We start from the raw sequence: 21,342 nt of genomic DNA, 5'->3' as shown, positions 1-21,342 counted from the left end.
ACAAAAGAGGAGCTGGCTGGGCGTCAGGCCCACCGGACAGCAAACAGCATCCAGGTAGAGACGGAGCCAAGTGTTTGTGGAGGAAGCTGGAGGGGGGGGGGGGGGTGTTATTGTTATTAGATGAAACACAGATACACTGGACAAGGAGATGTGAATGTCTGCGTAAATGTGACAGTGTGCAGGAGTCTGGCATGCAGCGAACAGATCAATAGCTGGTCCGGACTAATACAGATTAAAGCCGCGGATTTGATTTGGCTTTTTTTAAACACATCACCATCTGTGCGATCTGTGGAGAGTGTGTCACAATGCACAGGGTTGAATAAGATCCAAGTAATCATTTTATACCAAGTGTTTTATTTTACCAGCACAGACTTGTTCATGCAGCCTTGTATCTAATCTAGTCCATATTTAACATAATAGAGAATTGCTTCAGAAAAGATCAGACTTTTTAGGGACCTTAAAGCACGTCAGTGCACTGTTGCTATTGAGACCTGTATGCGCATCTGCAATTCATTTAATATAAGACAAATTTCGTTTTTTTAACCACTTGGTGAACCACAATTCTCGCCCCTCAACAACACATCACGTAATATTCAAAAGAACACCGGATCTTTTTTATGAGGATCCATTTGCCACTGCAGCTCAGGAGCAGATGCCATCACCCAGCCATCACATTTCTCCTGGATGTTCACCCCCTGCCAGCCCGTGCCACCTCCTCCCCGGCTCCTCGCCCTCTTCCACACCACGTTGGCAGCCGCGGCAGGGCAGGTGGCCAAACCTGTCAGTCAAAGCACCGTCGCCACGCGGCAACGCCACAGACACCAATTACCGCCCAGCGGGGGCGCGGCCTGGCAGCCGCATGGCAACCACATGGTCCAATCAGGGTACACAACAGCCGATCAGAGAAGGCCAAGGCGTGTGTGTGTGTTTGTGTGTGTGTGCGCGGATCAAAACCATGCTCGCGTCCATCCAAACCCGAGTCAGTGCACATCTGTGGATCTGATCATGGCGTCTTTTCAGTATACGTTCACTGTCTGAGGGTAGAATGGAAAATTTGCACCCATCGATCTAACAATTATAATTACTACTAGTAAATACACAGTCTTAACTTATGACATGTTCTGCCGGTCTCACTAATCATGCATCTATGTTCAAAAAGAGAGCCAATTGAAATAAGAACAATCATCTCACACGTGTGGATGGTTTCTGCCTCATTGGACATTAAAGAAGTACAAATTTGTCTTTGTATGTTTCCCTAAAAATAAAAATAGTAGTATAGTAGCATGAAGCTTATATCAACCAACTGTGTAACTGAATTTTTTTTTTTATGAAATCGCAACATAATTAGTTTGAACAGTTCTGTTTTTATAGAGACATCAAAAGCTTCACTACAGTTAGGTTAGCTAAACATTTCTGTCAGAATTTTCCTTTTATGGAACAGATGTTATCATCAAAATGAATACGTTAGACCCTGAAATAGTTGTAAAAAAAACAGCTTTACATAATCCAAGAGTAAATTATAGTAGAACTGAAACTATTAATTACGCATCAATTGACACGTGCAACCTTTTTTTATCAGTTAAACATCTGTTGTTTTTTTAACAGTGCATAGTTCAGGCTACAAATTTGTGAAAGGGTTTTTTTTATTTTATTTTTGGAAACAACAAGAATTCGATATCACCTTAGAAGCATGAGGAGAGTATTTACGGTTCTATCATTGTGCTGCATTCAATATGCTCCCATGATTAAAGATAAATTTAAAGGTTAAACCTGAACTATGTCAAACAAGAGTCTACCAGTCAACAAGTGTTGGTATTTTAGAGGTCAAGTCCCACTTTTATGCGCCTACAAATAAAATATCACTGAACAGACCAAATTATTTCAGATGCCTTTTTTGTCACATTGTCAGTAAAACACAAGCTCACAATGTCTGCAAGGGGCAAATATATTTTAATAAAACCACTGAGTTGCAACCTCAATTTCATTTTGATGAATTTCCTCCTGCGGGAGTGAGCCAGGCAGTGGGCGGGAGGGCGGAAAGGCAGGAGAGGGAAGTGGGGTGATGGGGGCTGGGAGGCAGATAGAATTTTCATGATTGTTATTTTTGTTATTATACAGCGAGATAAAGGGCGGAGGGAGGGGGCAGATAAACGGCACTGGTTAATCTGAGGCATTTTGCGGAGAGCTCCATTATCGGGCAGGTTGGGAACGTCAAGGGGGTTATTTTTCCGTGGATCTGTGGCCTGGTAATTAAGCTCCATTCACTCGGCCCTGTTGCCAAAATTAAAAATTTGTCATTAAGTGAAATTTACCATAATGCCTTTTTATCTGCTGGCGCTTCAGCATGAATGTGTTTATATGTGCGCGTTGAGGGCAGAAATGAAGGCAGTACGGCAGAAGAGAGTAACCAATAAAAGGGTTACACACACACACACACACACACACACACACACACACACACACACACACACACACACACACACACACACACACACACACACACACACACACACACACACACACACACACACACGAGGAGGAGAAAGGGCAAATTGAAAAATTGAAATAATCCCGGACAGCAGCACATGTTTGCATGAGCAAACACTGTATACAACACACGCACACACACATACACCCACACAAAGATCCTTCAAATCCACAGCCTTTGGGGTAATTAAATAATGGTGCTTTAAAGTTTTAATTTAGATTTGGCTTTTTCCTTCTTCCTCCTACTGAGTTGTGTGTTTCTCTGACACACACACACACACACACACACACACACACACACACACACACACACACACACACACACACACACACACACACACACACACACACACACACACACACACACACACACACACACACACACACACACACACACACAGTCAGTCAGTCAGTCAGTCAGTGTGTTATAGACTTCATCCAGAGAGATAGCCTTTGATGGGCAGGGTACATTGGAGACAGTGAATGATTAAAGAGCAGAATCTCTGTCTCTATAGGTTTTATAAAACAATACAATTATTAGTCTTTAATTAGAGCAGCCCCTCTGTGGGACAGGGGACAGACAAAGAACAATAGAGGATTAGAAGAGCAGCTCCTAATATGGCTCTTTTATCGCTTCATTCAAATACGGTTTATAAATGCATCCAGCTTTCTTTTCTACCTGGCACAGTTGGAAGTTGGTGGAAGATTTAGGAGAGAATGGGAACAAAACACCACAGTATCACTTAGGACTAACTAAGCGATATATTGTATTCATATACAGGCACATTTTTGATAACCTGCTGAAAAATAATGGGACGCTACGGTGACAAAACAATTAAAAAGGGTCTGACCATGAACCAAAGTTCAAGTCTTTATGTACAATCAAGAGTATAAAGGTTGGTTATTTTAGTTTAGTATAGAATCTCTGATGATGTAATGGGTTGGAAGGTGGGTCTATACAGAATAAACATCCTCAAAGTCATTCATTTCACAGCATCACTGTGGCTATGGACAGCAGGCCGAATCTTCCTCTCGCCAGCACAGGTACAGAAACGGTCTCTGACACCTAACACATCTAGATGCTCCATACCCTCCTGAATGCCATCAGAGAGTCAAGGTGGGGGAATAATGCCTTAAATAAAAAGCGGGGGACTGGAGGAACATCACAGTAGAGGGGGGAGGAGGAAAATGAGGAGGAGGGTGAAGAGGAAACGGGAGGAGGGGGATGGACAGATGGCAGAGGTTATGCCTGGCTGAAAGGGGCAAGCTGGGAGGAGGCAGTTTAGTGTGTGTGTGTGTGTGTGTGTGTGTGTGTGTGTGTGTGTGTGTGTGTGTGTGTGTGTGTGCTCCCCTTCTTTCTTTGGGTACTCCGCCCTTTGATACCTCTCTCTCAATTTCCCATGATTCCTCATTTATAGATGTCAGGCGCGCGTCAAACCCCATTCAATAAATATCCGGCGGACTTTTGCTTTATTGTCAAAGCCAACTCGTGGCTCAGCTGATTCTCTATCGCACTGGCTTCGGTGATGAACAAAATAATTAGGCCCTGCTGCATGTGACTGACAGATGAATCCTGGTTAAGGTGAACTGGGTAAACGGCAGAACGGCGCGGGGGGAGAGTCCAGGCGGAGATAGGGGGGCCTTATTTACCGTCGTTTAATTTGCTCCCCTCTCCTCCGTCCATCCCTTGGTTCCTCTGACAGGTAATAAAAAGCAGGAGCTCTCCTGACAAGCCCATTTGAATTCGGATTGAATAATATAACTGTAGGGTTCCCCCACATAACGCTCTGTCCAAGCGTGCACAGACGCTGGCAGCCCAGCCTGCCAGAGTGAGAACACACACACACACACACACACACACACACACACACACACACACACACACACACACACACACACACACACACACACACACACACACACACACACACACACACACACACACACACACACACACACACACACACACACACACACACACTTACGTCATACTAGTTAATGCCACAGCAATAATGAATTCCTGCCACTAGCTACCATTATTCTACCATATGCCAATCTCCACATCTCTGACCGACCTCTCCTTTTTCCTAACACCCCCCCCCCCCCTTGTCTCTCAAGATGCCTTCATGCCACCTCCTCTCCTTGTCTTACCTTATCCACCAGCCGCCCCCCCACTCCCCTCCTCCCCCCTCTCGCTGGCTGCTGAAATCCCATTCCCCATGGGGCAGGCTAAATTGAATTGGCGTGTTTATATGAACAACAGGGCGGTTGCTTTAATATACCTTAGAGTTTATGCCTAAAGCCTCCCTGCTAATACCGCCGGAGCCGGCAGCCCTCGCCCGACACATATCGCCTTTATGGAAGTTATAAAAGAGACAGAACGGAGCCGGGGAGGAGAATGGAGAGATGCTGGGGGAGGCGTGCTGGAGTCCTTAAGCACCGGCGAGGAAAGGGAGGAAGAGGCGAGGAGCTTGTTAATGCACGTTAACAGGTTCTCCGTCCTTGCTGTGTGTTATCACGCCTCTTTAGGATCACCCTACGGCGGCCACTCGCTGGAAGCCCGCACGGGCGCACACATCCCAGCAGCGAGTGAAAGGGAAACAGGAGGCAGACAGAAAAGGGAGGCAGATTTTTTTTTTAGATTAGCAAGTAATGCTGAATAAATATCCGGAGATTTGGTTGAGGGAATCAGTCATGCTCGTCGACTTGCAAACATCCTCCATTTTCTCTCCGTCTCCCCCCTTCTTTCTTTTCCCTGTCCCCTTTTCTCCCACAGTACAAAGGAGAGAAACGGGCCTGAGACACTCAACCCAATTACTATTGATCAGCCTGCACTCAGAGGACGGACAGGGAGAAGCTCACCTGCGCACACACAAATCTGTCCGATCGGTATATGAGGAAACGTCAGGCCAAATTTGTGACCAAATAGGACTTGAGAAAAGGAAAAATGACTTAATGCTTAAGACTTTTAGATTCTTCCTTGGAAAGCACGACTAAAAATTGGAAGTCAATCCGATTTATAATTTAAAAAAGGTTTCAGGGAAAAAAAATCAAATATTAAAAAAAAATGTCTATTGTACAATTGTCAACAAATTTGTGCAACAAATCATTTATCGCTGATTTACTTTCTTTTGCAACCGTTGCTCTACACAAACCACATCCTAATAATTACATTATACACTGGACAGAGCTCCTGTTTTTCACATGGGAGGCTTGGGATTTGCTGCATTAAACAAATTAAGGCTTAAACCAATATTGTTCTTTGCTTTTAATATTAATAGTATTTTGATTTACTGTTGCTGACATTTAACAGAATTCACTTCAGCAGTCCCAAAAGTTCAGAAAGCATGACGACGTGTCTGTAGACCACTGCTGGGTGCTGCACAGCTTGAATCCTGATCAAACCCTTTGAAACCTTAGTCCTCCTTAGTCTCACACGTACTGCCTGTGAGCTGGCACCTAAATATCAATGACTAAACTCCCCAACGAGCTGGTAACTATCTCCCCCTTTCGCTCTGATTTTATCCTCCGTAATTAATTTTCTCCCCTAACGCTAAGTTCGGGTTATCGGCCGCTTGCTGTCAGAATCTCAGCATTTCATTTACCATAATCCTCCGGATAAAGGGGCAGCCTAGGTGTGTTAATGCGCGGGATCACACGCACAAGCAAAGACTTACACTTCATTTACAGCCACACTGTTGTAAACCACGTACGCCGACGATACACGCCGATGCCGGACTATTTGAAAAAGCCAAATGGGGGCACAATGTTCGCTGTCAGTGTGTGACCTCTAGAACAGATACGAGCTCCTTTAGCACCTTTAGCAGAGGCGAGGCTGAAGCATTAATCCTGGCCTTGTACCCCAGCATAGCAACAGCCACGTAACCAGCGCTTGGTGCTTTTCTGAGGAAGGATGGTTGGAAATTGGAGTTGAGGGGTGGGATGAACGGAGCAAAGGGGTGGCACCGACGGGCCAGGAGAGAAATGTGGCACGTGAGAACAGATATACACACTGATGTCCAATCTACGAGTCACCTTGACCTCACACAATGTATTTGCTTTCTTAAAACAGGCCACATGCTTGCGTGCATTTATGCATTTTAACAAATGTTTGATTTAACATATGTTGCATTTTAGAGCAATGCTTAAATGTAAATAACCAGTCACATGTATTTGTAATGATGTATTTGCTACTAATAACAAGTTGTAGTATCACTGTTACACAAAGTACCTTTGTATTTTTTGTTATGTATCTAAAACTGTTGAACTGCTGTGATTCGGCACATTTCACCTTAAAGGACTGTCGACTGACAGCCTCTCGTACCCTGATGGGACTCCTAATTAGTGCTTTTCTGAAAGCAGGTGGGACGGAAAAGACAACACTTACGCTCAGGCACGCTAGAAACTCGGAGTCTCTGCATCGCATCTGTGAAAGACATTTAAGCGGAGAGGGTAAAAATGTGAACACCCGCTGAGAAAAGCAGAGGAGTCAAGACGGAAAGGAAACGGAGGGAGCAAGACTGGGGGAGAGAGACGGGAGGATGAGGGTGATGAGTGCCAGCTAGGCCAGACCAGGCCCAGCTGGTCTCTGTCTGACGAGTGCCTTAATTAAGAGACATGGGGAGAAGCCTTGGAATGGCCACATACACACAACCAGGAGCCTCTGGAGAGGAAGCTGCTAAAAAGGCACCCTTGTGTGTCTGCGCGGTGCACTGCCAACAATCACACACACCACCCTCTGGGACCCTGTGAAAAAAGCTGCCCGGCTATTATTAGGCAACCTTTTGCATACTGGCGAAGTGTGCGACCCCCGAGTGTGCATCTCGGTGCGTTCGGGCTCCGCTCGCTTATCCTGTTGACTGTTAAACTGAATTTCTGATTCCGAAACAGCTCTCGCTGCTGCTGCTGCTGCCCACAGCTGAAGTGGGGAGAAGAACGGCGCGAGGGGAGAAAAGGGGTGATTTTGTGGATCCGTGACTGCGCTCGCTCCCCGCCCTTTGCTGCGCCCACCCCACTTACCCCTCATCGCAAAAATGTATTAATATTAATACATATCCCTCCAACCTCTTACCCTCAACTCCTGCTTCCCCCCAAAAAATATCACCACCCTAGGCTACCAGTTAATAAAGCCCTCTCGACAACCCCTCCCTGCTCAAAAACCAAGGAAAGACAATAAAGGGAAAAAGTTCTCCAGCCAAATAAAAGAACAGAAATTAATACAGTCCCATGTGGCCTCCCTCTGTCCCACTGTCACCCCCCACAATAATTTGATTTCCTATTAAGTGATTGCTTAATTATAATGATTATTATTGGTAATTGTAATTGACATTTTTTTCCTCCACTAGTTCCCTCTGGTTCTTTGCTCGTCTCTCTCTCTTCAGGTGTTCCTAAAGGACAAGCTGTGAGGCTAAAATAATGCAGGGATGAGGAAGAAGCACTCAACAATATGACATTTAAAATACTGTTACCGTCGCACACACGCTGTGCGCCAAAACATGCAATGTGGGATTAAGGCGCCGAGGCTTAGAAGTTTTATTTAATCATACATGAGTGTGTTTCTCTGCGTATATTCGTCCAGATGTCTTATCCTGTAGCTTCAGGGCACAATGTCTGCAGCAGGTCTCCAAAGGAAAGAGATTCTCTCTCTCAATGGGATAGACTGGTTAAATAAAAGGTTAAAGTAGTAGACGGGGATACACACACACACACACACACACACACACACACACACACACACACACACACACACACACACACACACACACACACACACACACACACACACACACACACACACACACACACACACACACACACTACAGGGACCCTCTGGTCTCCAGTTTATTACCCCTACCTCCAGGCTACAGTTACTGAAAAAGGAAGGTTGCAAAGAAAAAAACGACAACTAGTTATTCTGTGTTGACTCAAACTACATTTAAGGTTCTGACAAAACATCACACCACAATTCACTAGCGCCGCATAAAAACAGTGCAGCGGCGAAAAGTATTTCATTTAATGTCACGTTGTCTCTCTATTCGGAACTAAAGACGGTGAAACTTCGTTCCAGTGGGCCACGGCACGGTTATTGGGTTCACCTCAGGCGTGGTGAGGCAGACACCGGCTCTCACACACACACACACACACACACACACACACACACACACACACACACACACACACACACACACACACACACACACACACACACACACACACACACACACACACACACACTTTTGTCTTTAGATGCACACCTTCACACTCCAACACACACAACATCCAACACCTTCACTTTCATTGGAAAATGTTCCACAACATCTCAACAGCACAGATGATTATCCCGTGACTTTCACAGCTCATAATAAACGTCTGTAACAAAGACCATACAAAAAGAATGAAGTGAAAACTATTTTAAAACACGCTAAAGTATTAAAAGGGAAAATGTCCTCAATGGGTGTCAGGTTGTGTGAGCGGCTGTAAGTGTTGAGAAAATATACTTCACTAGATTATATTTAAACGCTGCTTCTCACTGACAGCGGACAAACAGTGAACATTAAAACAAATGAGCACCTGCAGCCACGACCGCAGATGTCTGTGGGTGGTTAGTCAAAGTTTCCAAGAAAAAAAATAGAACAATTTTCATAGATTATTTTGACAAAGATTACTTTCAGACAGGATGGCTTGCGCCTTCCAGATGCTGATAAACAAGATATAAATAAACGCCTTATAGTTAGATCAAAAGAAACCTTAAGACTATTAGCAGCAGAAGCAGCACAGCTGAAATAAGACTGTGTCCAAATATTAATAATTGAGGTAAGATTCTGTCATATTAATGAAAGTGGAAGGAGTTGCAAAGAATTTATCCAGAATTATTTAAAAATATAAATTTGCTTTATTTTAATTATATAAAAAAAATCTATTCTTGTCTAAATCATTTACGTTCAACTAGAACCAGCCAAAATTCAAATTAATTTCATTTCCGTCAATTCATCACAGCTCAAGCGGCATTAAGTGCAACCCTCACAAATCCTAAACAGGTCACAAGATGAGATGTTTCATTTAACCAGAAACCAGAGCTGTGGTTTTGAGTGGAGTAACACCAGCCAAAGGTGGCGTGGCAGGGTTCACCTGCAGCAGCCACATGGACGCGCTGACAGACGGTGCCGGGTGCAGCAGCCGCTCCGGGGTCTCGGCCCGGAGACGAACGGACCAGCCGATCCCTTTCAAGACCTGTCGCCTGCGCTTTGGCTGACCCGCTCTCACATCTCAGTCTGATGCCAACATCCACATGCAAACTCAGTGACTCCTCACTCTCCCTTCGATTCCTACGCTGTCACTTGTGCACATGATCGACGTTTTGTTCAGTTTGTGGAGAATTTCTAGATTTAGAGGCAAACAGAAGTGAGCCTGTCCAGCGATGACAGAAAAGATGGAAAGGCAAAATGAAAACAAGAACCTCATTAAAACGGCCGCCTAGATTTTAAATGAGAGTTCTTCAAAAATAAACAATTACAGTAAAAATGTGCGTCAATCAAGGCAGCGCCGTCATAACTAAAGATTAGTATGTTAGAACTGGCAGATGCAAACAAAAGACATCTGGAGCTATAAAAACTCAGTTAATTATATATAACACTGAGCGAATTAGGCTACAAAAAAGAAATGCTGGAATTATTTTGACAAGTATAAGGAGGGACATGAGGAGAAACATGACTGGAGCAGACGTTAATTAAGGCCTCTTAGTGAAGACACGTTTCATGCGACAAAGCGTTTTGTTCAGCACATTTGTCACCGCTGCTGCTGATTCTCAAGCCTCTTTTCCTGAAAGAAAAGCACTGGGGTTCCTTACTACAATTTATTTTGCATGCACTGACATTAGGCCTACGGAGTAGTGTCATTTAGCCCCACATCCTCTGTAGAAGCCGGATAATGCAAGTCAAACTATGGCGAAGGGATTTCACCATGTGTGTGCGCGCCTGTTCAAACACACTGTGTGGTAGCGTGGGTGTGGCGTTACACCTCGTGTGGCACTGGGCAGCCAAGATAAGAGCTGATCCTATCCATGCCTCCCTTCTGCTGTGCTCGCCCGCCCACACTCACACCCACACACACACAAAACAATCCGCAGCCACACACATCTAACGCCATACCCAACATGCCATTGTAATCTCATTTTGCAACACACACACACACACACACACACACACACACACACACACACACACACACACACACACACACACACACACACACACACACACACACACACACACACACCTCACTCTGATCCTACTGTACGCCGGCATGTGAGCTATGACGAAACACGTTCAAAGGTCAAGTGAGTGCAAGCGTGTGCAGGAAAAAGCCTCAGGCCCCAAGGCATCATAAGTATTTTACAAACATTAAAAAAAGACCTGAATATATTATTCTTACATCTAGACTGAAACACGTGACAAGAGCATGAAGCTCTGTACAACAACTGAAACAGAGTAGGAGCCAAGGGCATAAAGCACAGCAGAGCAGCGAATAGAAGAGTCAAGAAGAGCTTACCTTCCTCTGTGAGATAAAGGGAGCTAACCTATGGGCACCCACACACAAAAACACTCCAATCTCCACAGTGACGCGCACACCCTCCACACACTCTGATGTGATCGGCCACCCCGATAGAGGGCCGGAGCCGACTCTCTAAGCCTCAAACAAAGTTTGGTGTGCACTGACCAAGACCAAAGGGACAAAAAAAGAGGGAGAGAACTGGGGGGGGGGGAGTGTGACCACAGAGTGAAGTTTAACCACTTACGATTCAAGTTTAGCTTCAGCACACCCCGCCTACGTGCCGCATGCATTCACGTGCGCGTACGTGCACGCTCCTGGTGGGTGAGACCCTGATCTGGGTGTTGGACAGCCCAGCCCTTTCTCTCGCGTTCCGTCCGATTGCTGCTACGCGGTGCTGGACAGGAAGACGCCCCCCGCCCCAGTTTTCCTCCGCTATCTTTTCCCTTCGTCCCCATCCGCCGCCGCCGCTGCAGCTCCGCCCACCGGCGCCCGGCCCAGGTGACAGATAGGCGACCGGACTGTGCATGCGTGCCCACAGGTGAGGGAGCGGGAGAAGATTAGGTGGTAGAGTTCCGGTAAACATGTAGCAGCACATGCGACGAGACAAAACGAGAGGATTGTGCCAGTGAGCTGGTGGAGGATGGTGTAGTGAATGCGATTTGACGGCGATGCTGAGCTGAGGTTTAGGTGGAAAAATGCTATTAGTCGAACACGCTGACAGACAAAGCGTGAAACACAAAGGCAGAAATGACTCTAGATTACAGAGTAATGGGTGCTTTAGCCAAAGACATGGCAACAGTCAGGAACATGAGAAATTAATACACAGACACAGAAAACAGTTCACTGGAACCCCCTTAAATCAGAGACCCGGGTCCACACATAACTATAAAGTACATAATTATTGTTTTTATTTTTGTCGTCACAGCTCATCGTGGTCTGAAAATACGATTGGCAAAGGCTTTCGTGACTCTGCCCGGTTTACGAGTACGACATCAGTAGCTTCTGACATCTCGGGGGTGTCTTTACTGGGGTCACGCTGAAATATCACCATGAAAAGTCAGGCCTCCGAGCTTACGGCTGAAGAGGACTCTAAACCCCTCATTTTCAGTTAGAAAAATGAATTCTGGTCAGACTTCGTGGCTTTTGCTTGCACACACACATACACGACCATCTCATTCCGTTTTTAATATGACAGGATGATTTTAATCCTCATTTACAGATTTCCCTCGCTGCAGCTTTGTCGCACTACAAACCTCACACCACCGACTGCATTTATGATGCTAACTAAACTGTGGCTAACCAGGAGTGGTTTGGAGGTTTTTTCTCCCCTAATCAAATTATTTCGCAGCGCTGGCCACTCAGTTTCCAATGCAGGCATGTTCTCATTATCTATTTACTTAGTAGGCTAATCGAGAGTAAGAGTGACTGCATTGAATGCATGATGGTTCCCTGTGAGGACACCACCCCTGATCTTAGGGGAAATTTGCACAGGGCCCAGTGAGAGACTGGTTTTGCATTTACGCCTCCCATAGACCAACAGGAGCACGTTAGTCTGGCTGTCACTGGTTTGAATGGTCTACTGTGTAACTCTCCGCCTCACGGCCAAGCATTTCTACTGGAGGCCGCTCACAAATACACACACGCCATTTTCAATAAATCCCACCAAGTGTAAACAACTAGCTCACAGCTTATGCTAAGGCGCCTAGTGAATTTTGGATTTGCTCATCCTGCAAACATTTATAACAGAACGAGGCTTCAGTGTGCGTGTCCCACTGCCATCAGGGTCCTCAACAATACAGCTTTCCTAATGTGAACATACAATAAACTATAAACCCATTTTAATTAGTGGGTAGTATAGAACTGGGGCACAGCTCAAGACTACTGAGGCTCATCCCTTTCCGTGCCTTCATTTCCTTTTTTTTTTTCTTGGGACAAAACCCTCCCCCAACACTCCCACTTTAAGACCCCTCTCCACACCCATGGCCCCCCATGTGCAGACATGAGGTCAAGCTCCAAAGATCACAGAGAGAAGCCAGACGAGAGAGCGAGAGACAGAGAGGGAGAGGGGAGAAAGGAAGACAGAGACCTAAAATCCTCCTTTCCTCCCAAAACCAGGCCAAAACCTCAAACCTTCCCACCAGCTCCAGACCCCCTCCTTTACCCCAGTTGTGTGTCGAGGAGGCAGTGAGCACTCTTGCAGAAACATCAGCCCAGAGAAATTCAAATGAGGGGAAAACGGTGAGAGAGACACAGAAACAGGGAGAGCGGGAGAGAGAGGGAGCACAATAGAGAGAAAATAGGATAAAAAGAATGAGATGGGAGAGTTAGGTAGAAAAAAATAGAGGAGGGGAGAGCGCTGGAGAGGAGCTGGAGAGGTTGCTGAGGCTGCAGGTTAAGATAATGTGTAGATCTGAGGAGATTTGCCGAGAACATTTTTATTCATTTTTTGATTACTCTGACCCCACCTCCCTCTCCTCCTGCATTGTTGCCTCTCAGTTTGTTTGTTTTTGGCATTAGCATTGTGACTGTTGGTATGCGGGTGTACGTACACATGCATGCTGATTAGAATGGAATATAACACAAACACACCCGCACGGGGCCCGCACACGCGTATCAATACGTACGGCACACACAAACACACTTAAAGATGCGTGCGGGAAGAGAATAACTCAGCAGACAGTGCCAGGAATGCTAAAGGCTTACAAATGTGCAAGCATGGAGACACAGATGTAGCATATGTACATATGCATGTGCACAGACCCCCCCACACACACACACACGATGTAGCCCATGGCTGTTCTTATCAATGCTCTGCAGGTACGCCAAGTGTTCTGAATGAGCTGGCCCATTAAAAACTACTCATTGCTTCCATTCTTTTGGTCTCACACCCACACACACACTCACTCGGATGCATATTATAAAACATACCATTAAACTCTGAACAATGCACAGCACAAACAAAGACAAACCTGCGCTGCTGTCAGAGCCTCTCTCAAGGTTGAGTGAGATGGACTGGTCACCATCCTGCTGACTTCGGCCCAAGATCATCCAGTTCTGTAGAGCTTCCGAGTCCGATGACTCGGACTCAGACTCAGACTCGGACTCAGACTGGGATTTTGAATCTTCTGAGCTGGAGCCGCTGGAGGGCACAGACACTGGAATAGGAGATGCCCTCTTCCTCTTCAGGGTTCCCTTCATGACAACATACAAATATAAAACACATGTAATGACAAAGTTTGCCAAGATATATTCAGCCACTGTTTAATTAAAAGGGTTCACCAGGGTAGATCTTGCTGTGAAACAGCAGGTCATTTACTAACATTGTAAACTGCTACCACTGTAAATTGTTGCTCTGTTCTGTACCTGCTGGGCTGGGGTTGAAGTCTTCAGCTGCCGTGGGCCTTGACCCTTTGACACGCAGATCCCTTCATCCTCTGAAGTGTCATCCTCAGAGATGGAGATGACGTCAGGACTAGAGTCTATTACAATAACCTCTTCCACTAGTGATGAATGCCCCCTTTGACCTTCAGAATCAGTCCCACTCCCACTCTTCTGTGTATTATCCTTGTCTGCAGTTTTCTTCTTCAGGTGTTCGTGTAGTTTGCTTACATTAAGTGACAAAGGCCCACTTTCTCCAATGTTGTCCAACTTCCCGTCCTCTGTTGTGGTCACCTCAGTCCCCTGCAGGTGCTGGCTGTTTCGAACCTCGACCTCTTCTTCTTCACTCTCCAACTCGTCCATCTCCCCAGGATTGGAGGAGTAGTGGAGCTGGCTATAGAGGTGGAACTCCAGCTCACTGTTGGCGCCTGAGCCCTCAGAGTCTCCTTCATCCTCTTGGTAGAGCTCATTCTCAAGTTCTTGACGGGAGCAGTACATCACCGTAAAACACACATGCACTCAGACCTGATGTGACGCTAATCTGGGACACTGCAGCAGCTGGAATAGAAGCACATACAAACAAGGTTATTAGCTAACTAGTGACAATTCTATTGAACGTCTGTTGTACGAAATAAATTATTCTTCATTTTTCTGTTATTAGATTTGAAATAACAAAAAACATTGGTATTAATAATATCCAGTATGTTTTAGGTTGATGGTGTTTGCTCCTTCACCAATGAAATGTCAGCAGCTTGAACATTGTAATCCAGCATTTCAAAAAGGTTGTGGGTATGTTTTCTGTTAACATCTAATTATTTTGGCATCAAACAAATTTAAAGTTATCAGATTACTAAAATTAGGATAGAGAAAAATACACCAATCCAGTGATTTATACTTTGAATACAAATAATTTGCCACTCAATTAATTAGTTAACTATCAAAATAATTACAAACAGCATTTTTAGTCCATCATTTACTGGTTTCAGTTTGGTAAAAGTAACATGTATCACCTCAACTATTAAAATTATAGTAGTAGTTTTATAAAAAAAAAATAATTGTTAGAGAAGGCAGACGATCATCCACTGTTGGCAGTGGGGAAGAAGTGAACACAGACCAGGCTCAATTACAAGAAGAGCACTGATTTTAAATCTGAAATCCATAAGGGCTTGTTAACACAGAGATGGAGGGAGCACGGGTTTACTGCACTCACTTTAAACCCCTAGACTTTGATCAAACCGTTGGTCATAAGACATAAATCCAAGTTTATTGTGACGCACTGAACAAACACCACATAAGTAAAAATGCTCGGGTCAACTTAAATTTTAAAAACAGTGAAATGATCGACTTGCTGCTGTCTGTAAAGCGCTCGCGTTGTTAATTTTCCTCAATCTCTGTCTGTGTAACTCGCTAACACACACACACACACACACACACACACACACACACACACACACACACACACACACACACACACACACACACACACACACACACACACACACACACACAGAGAAGGGGCGCCGGCCCATTGCTCTGTCCACTCCTGCGTGTCTGTGCCATGATGGTTGGAGATGATTGGCTCCCTGACCGCACACACCGCAGAAACGCCACGCTAGACAGCCACAAGCTGCCCACTGGGGATTAAAGGGACCGAGAGAAGAGCCCCACCGGCCGGTGACGGGCCCACCGTTATATAAAGAATATATACAGAAGTGTAGCGGTGCGCAGGGCGCGAACCTGACAAATGACCTGCCCTGTAGTGGTGGAATGTAAAGCACTGCTTCTCTTAATCGGTCTAATTAAAGGAGCCCTGCTCAGGAACGCGTGGCCGTGTGAAGACTGCACTTGACATTTTATCATCATATATTTGCTCTCTAAAGTTAGCTCTGCTGCGCCTGCTATAGGGGGACATCTCACATCTTCGATGTGAAGAGCTTATCATGCAATATTTTTTGAGGTGGACATTATTAAAAGGAAATACAAACTTTCGTTTCGGGCTCCTGCTTATGTGAATGATGTTAGCAACCCCCAGCACTTTTCCAACCAACAGTTAAAATAGCCGCCTATATAATAACTACTATCCACATTGCTTTAAAAAGGATGTGCTACAGTTCCAGTGTAATAAATGTTTTGTATAGTGATTAAAAACACTGTTAGTTTGAGCTGTAGGCTCATCGTGGGCTTTTATAAAGTGAATATTTAACATCGGGGGGACGCTGCCTTACTGTGAATATAGGGATGTGATGATAACTGATGCTTCAGTTCCAAATCAAAAACAAAAAATGCTCTCTCTGGTATGAAAGGTACAAAAGACAGAAAGAAACAATGATCCATGCTAATGACATATAGGGTGTCAAAGGTCCTGTTCCACTTCTAGGAACATGGAGCCCCCAAAATATGTTGAGGTGGACTTAGCCTAATAGAGGGGCTATGTCAGCCTGTAACGAGGGACAGACGTTATGCCATCAAGGTAATGTCCGTTACTTGTGACATGGAAGAACAAATGAGTTCTTGACTTTGTTGATTGGAACAGTAAGAATGGGTTACGGAGTAGAAGGTTCAAAACACAACGTGTCCTCAGATTGTTATCGATTTTAACACAACAAATATATTCCGATGTTTAACAGGAAGTAACAAAGTACAGAGTTATACAACCAACCTCACTGCACTGACAAACACAACAGTACAGGTCCTCTCAGTCCTATAGGTATGATTACAGTGTATGTGGTTAAGGTAGCTAACTAGCTAGCAGGCAGTCAGGGACATGAATTAGCTTCGTAAGAAGCTGCTTTTAAACGTCTGAATCACAATCACATGTAAAGTAAGGAGAACGTGGCAAACTGTGGCCGAGAGGCTGTTTTCAACTGTATATACTCGTCGACAGGCCGTTGTTAGCATGTGCCCTGTCGGTCCACGTGTTTACAAGCGGCAGAGCAGCCGGTCGGATGTAAACAATGAGGCACCTCGTCCACGCACACGCACAGTTCCATCCAGCGAACCCCAGTGGTAGTACTCGAAGCCACCGATGTATACACGTCATGTTCAGCTAGCGATAGCTCACCTTTATCCAATAAAGTGGAGAAGTTACAGGTGTCGGGGCTGCTCTCCTCACTCCCAGAGGGAGACACAAACAACTTCCGGGTTCGTCGGCGGAAATGGGTTGGTCGACAAAAACGTTTCTGTCGGTCGTGCTGAATCAGTCCTCACAGAGACACGCGTGATATCTGGTGGTAATTTAAAAGCTTCAAAAAATCTTTGTTAAATCAGGTGCCAAAAACTGAACTCATGAACAATCGTTAAGTAGAAAGAACCGTCGCTGTTCACTACGTAAACGCTCCAAACAGCATTCATTACTATAATGTTGTAGTGACTTATAATGTAAGACAGGCTTAAAATTACAGGGAGGAAATGTCATATACTATTATAAAGAATTAAGACAACTTATAGCCCCCGTAGCCAAACTGTTTTGTCGTTCGCAGCTTTTATTAGTTTACTACAGAAACGCTCTTGTCTAAATTCGCTATACACCAGACTGCTCGTTCTTATTAGCCCGGTGTACATCAATATATAAAAACTGTAATCATTGTCTGAATCCAAATTTGGTCTTTCTGTTTTCTATCTATTTTTGGAGTAATAAGCTGATCGTCACTCTCTATGTACTGATGAAGACTCTTGTGTGACTCTTGGTGTGGGATTTAAATCTATTAATGCTATTTTTATTTAGACTTACTCCACAAATAACCACAAAATAAAAGCAAATAATCCTCGAGGCCTTTAAGTCTTTGAACTTCTCCCCTTTATGTAAATGCTAATCCACCTTGTTCATTCTCTTACAGATGATTTAACTAGACGTTAGAAATATTTGTCTTGTTTTTCTGTTTAGATCTATTTTTTACAGTTATATTGCAAGATATAAATATTTGTGTCAGCTATTGTGAGTGTTAAAATAAAAAAAAGCAGTTGCCTTTACTTCAACCTTTCTATCACCTAAGATACAATAATAAAAATACTATTGTCCTTATACTCATTTTACTTGCTGCCATGTGCGTGTTTTCTTACATTCTTTCTACTGTTATCTGGCCACTGTCTTTTTAAAGGTTTACATTTTGAGAAACTGCTGGTAATACATTATTGTCATTTGTAGGATGACAGTCGTATGGGTGTTTTTAACTACGGAGACTTTCGACATTGTGTTGGATGCTGCGAGTTTTCACCTTCCTCAAATATGAACTATGAAATGCCAATGTGCCAAGTGATCCTTCAGGGCAGTGCTATTATTACATGTTGATGGGAATGTAAATCTATATGTAAATGTAATTCAACAGACTGACTGTTGCCATCAGTCATATTTATAACACACAGAATGCTAAAACATTATCCCATCCTGGTTCTCAGGCTGAATGTGGGACATTAACATCCGTCATTTTCTCCTCCCTATATCATGAGAGTAATTGTAAACTGCACCTATAGGCGTTACCTTCATACTAACAGTGAGTGAAAGGCATTACGATAGGGAATCAGGGTGAATGTCATCTGATTCTGGAGGTGTCTCCATCCGTGACAACATAGGAAAGGCCATCAAGGAGTTGAATTGTTTCCTTCCAAAGGTTAGACTACACCTCATGTCCCTATGCTATCATCTATGTTAGCCTATGTATACATCTAACACACACACACACACACACACACACACACACACACACACACACACACACACACACACACACACACACACACACACACACACACACACACACATACACATACACACACAGCCATTTAATACCCTGCATCTGTTTTGTTTCTGAATAGTGCATATGGAGGCCTGTCTCTCCAGCGCTCGTATCTCTCTAAATTGGATGCAGGTTTGGGATGCCTCACTGCCTCAGAGAAATTGTGATGTGGCTGCCTGATTTTGGGTTCCATGCATTTGCCAGTATTTACTATTATTATTTTAGAAAAGGTAGAGGAGACCGTCTGAATGGAGGCATCTGGTTCAGCGGTTCATCTCCCAGCGTCCAGACCAGTGGTGTGTTGAAGATGGATGGAGTGTCCGGGACTGGGATTTAAAGTCCCCCGATTTCCAATCACACATTCCAGAGGGATGGTTCTGCCTGATGAATGATCTTTATTGAGGATAGGGCGTTAAAAGAAGCATGTCATTGCTCTCATTTTGATGTTGTTTGTATGTGCCATGCTATAGCTCCAACTTTCATTCGGCAACATTCGGGTGTTTTATCAAAACAGCCGGTGTGGCTTATAGGCAATATTCTCTGGTGATCGTTTTGTGCAGAAGTTCTGAATGTGTTCTTTACGCCACTATTGCTTTAATTTAGCCACAGTGATGATACACTGGGATCAGGAATGTCTAACAAAATTTGGTAACAGTATTTTCTCTGTTTTGAGATCAAAAATTTGTAAAGCATGTTATTCATTGTATAATTTCTTATCATGAGAAATGCACAGGTGAAGCCATTGCTTTGTTAGTCCAGCAACAGAAAACAAGTAACAGTCATTCTGATTGTAAATTAACCATTTACAAGATTTTGTAAACTGAAATTGACAAAATTTGCTGGAGTCGCCTGCTCAAATGTTTGTTTGTTTGTTAGAGTAAACTAAATATGTTGTTGTTTTGTACTCTTTTGCACACAAAATATGAATTTGTACATTTAAACCAGTGCCATGTGGAAACATGTCAAACAAATCTTAATCACACATATTGTTGGATTTCCCACAAACAAAAACGATATCCTCAGCCCGTTTCATAATAGAGTGTGTGGGGTGTCTTTCAGTTGTGTAACAGGGGGTCTGCTTGACCTCTGCTTGTCTTGTGGTGGTGCAGGCTTTTTCTGTAATTACAACCACAAACTCAGTATCAAAGTAGCCAGGCAGGAGGAATTCCCTAAAAAAAACCCTCTGCCTGGATCAGCGCTTCTGAATAAAAATGGCACCCATGCATCATCCATGTGCGCTGGTCAGTCACATACCTCAGCATTCGTGATCTTAAGGTCCAGTTGTCTGTTTGTTGCATTCACAAAGCACTGATAAAGTAGCTGCAAAAGTTTAATTGTGCACATATCACACAGTTTAAGGTTCATGGAACAAGAAGTAGAGAATGTTCTGTTCTGCGTGTGAGGCACAGCTCACATGGAGGAAAGAAAACATGTTTAAAAAGTTTTTAACTTTTCATATTCAACATAAATACATAGTATTAGTCATGAAATCAAAAGTGTTGCAGACGAGTCACTTTATGCAAAGCTGCAGAACTTTACATCAGATGGAAGGTTTCACATCATCTGCAGCTTCTAACACAGTGAGGTGTGTTGGGGGCGTCCAACACTTGGACATGTTTTTAAATCAAATGAATTGCCTGTACAGGTGAAATCCCCTCACACCCCACAGGAAACACTTCTCGTGACAGTCTGTCAGGGCTTTCTGCAGAAAAGGACTAGAGACAAGAGAACAAGCCTGACAACACCTTTTCAGACCGGACCAAGTGACTTGTGTCTATGGGGATTAAATTTGTGAACAGAAGCTCTATACGCTTACACACACACACACACACACACACACACACACACACACACACACACACTGACACACAGGCCCCATCTCTGCACGATGCATCAACACTTCTTTCTCAGCTGCGACTATAAAACCGCATTGACAGGAGCCTTGTCCGCTCTTGTCGAATCGTCACGCTGAAATGTTTACCTTTACATACAAATGGCCCGGTGTCATGTTGTGTCACATAATGTTTCATGGACAAATAATGTGTTCCATTTCTCAATCCGCCCTGCAGCCCTTAAGCCCCCTTCTAGCCTCTATAGTCACAGCAACACCCAGGCACCAATGCTGCAGAAAGGGAAGCCTGTGTCGCCACAGTGAAGTGCCACTCTGAATTAAATCCTGGGGATATAGAGGCAA

General features: G+C 44.3%; 1 protein-coding gene across 1 annotated transcript in view; it reads right to left on the bottom strand.

Annotated features, from left to right (window-relative positions):
• Positions 1-17,616, bottom strand: part of zcchc7 (zinc finger, CCHC domain containing 7) — a 35,529-nt gene extending 17,913 nt beyond the window's left edge. The window contains exons 1-3 of the mRNA XM_029143287.2: positions 17,477-17,616; positions 14,401-14,973; positions 14,007-14,229 (exon numbers count right to left, since the gene is read on the bottom strand). Coding sequence (XP_028999120.1) covers positions 14,007-14,229; positions 14,401-14,913 — 736 coding nt within the window. The 5' untranslated portion in view covers positions 14,914-14,973; positions 17,477-17,616. The remainder of the gene's footprint in view (positions 1-14,006; positions 14,230-14,400; positions 14,974-17,476) is intronic.
• Positions 17,617-21,342: the final 3,726 nt, after the last annotated feature.

Source organism: Betta splendens, chromosome 1 (assembly GCF_900634795.4).
Source record: "Betta splendens chromosome 1, fBetSpl5.4, whole genome shotgun sequence".
In the NCBI taxonomy this organism is placed as follows: Eukaryota; Metazoa; Chordata; class Actinopteri; order Anabantiformes; family Osphronemidae; genus Betta; species Betta splendens.
This window is presented reverse-complemented; position numbering and strand designations above follow the sequence as displayed.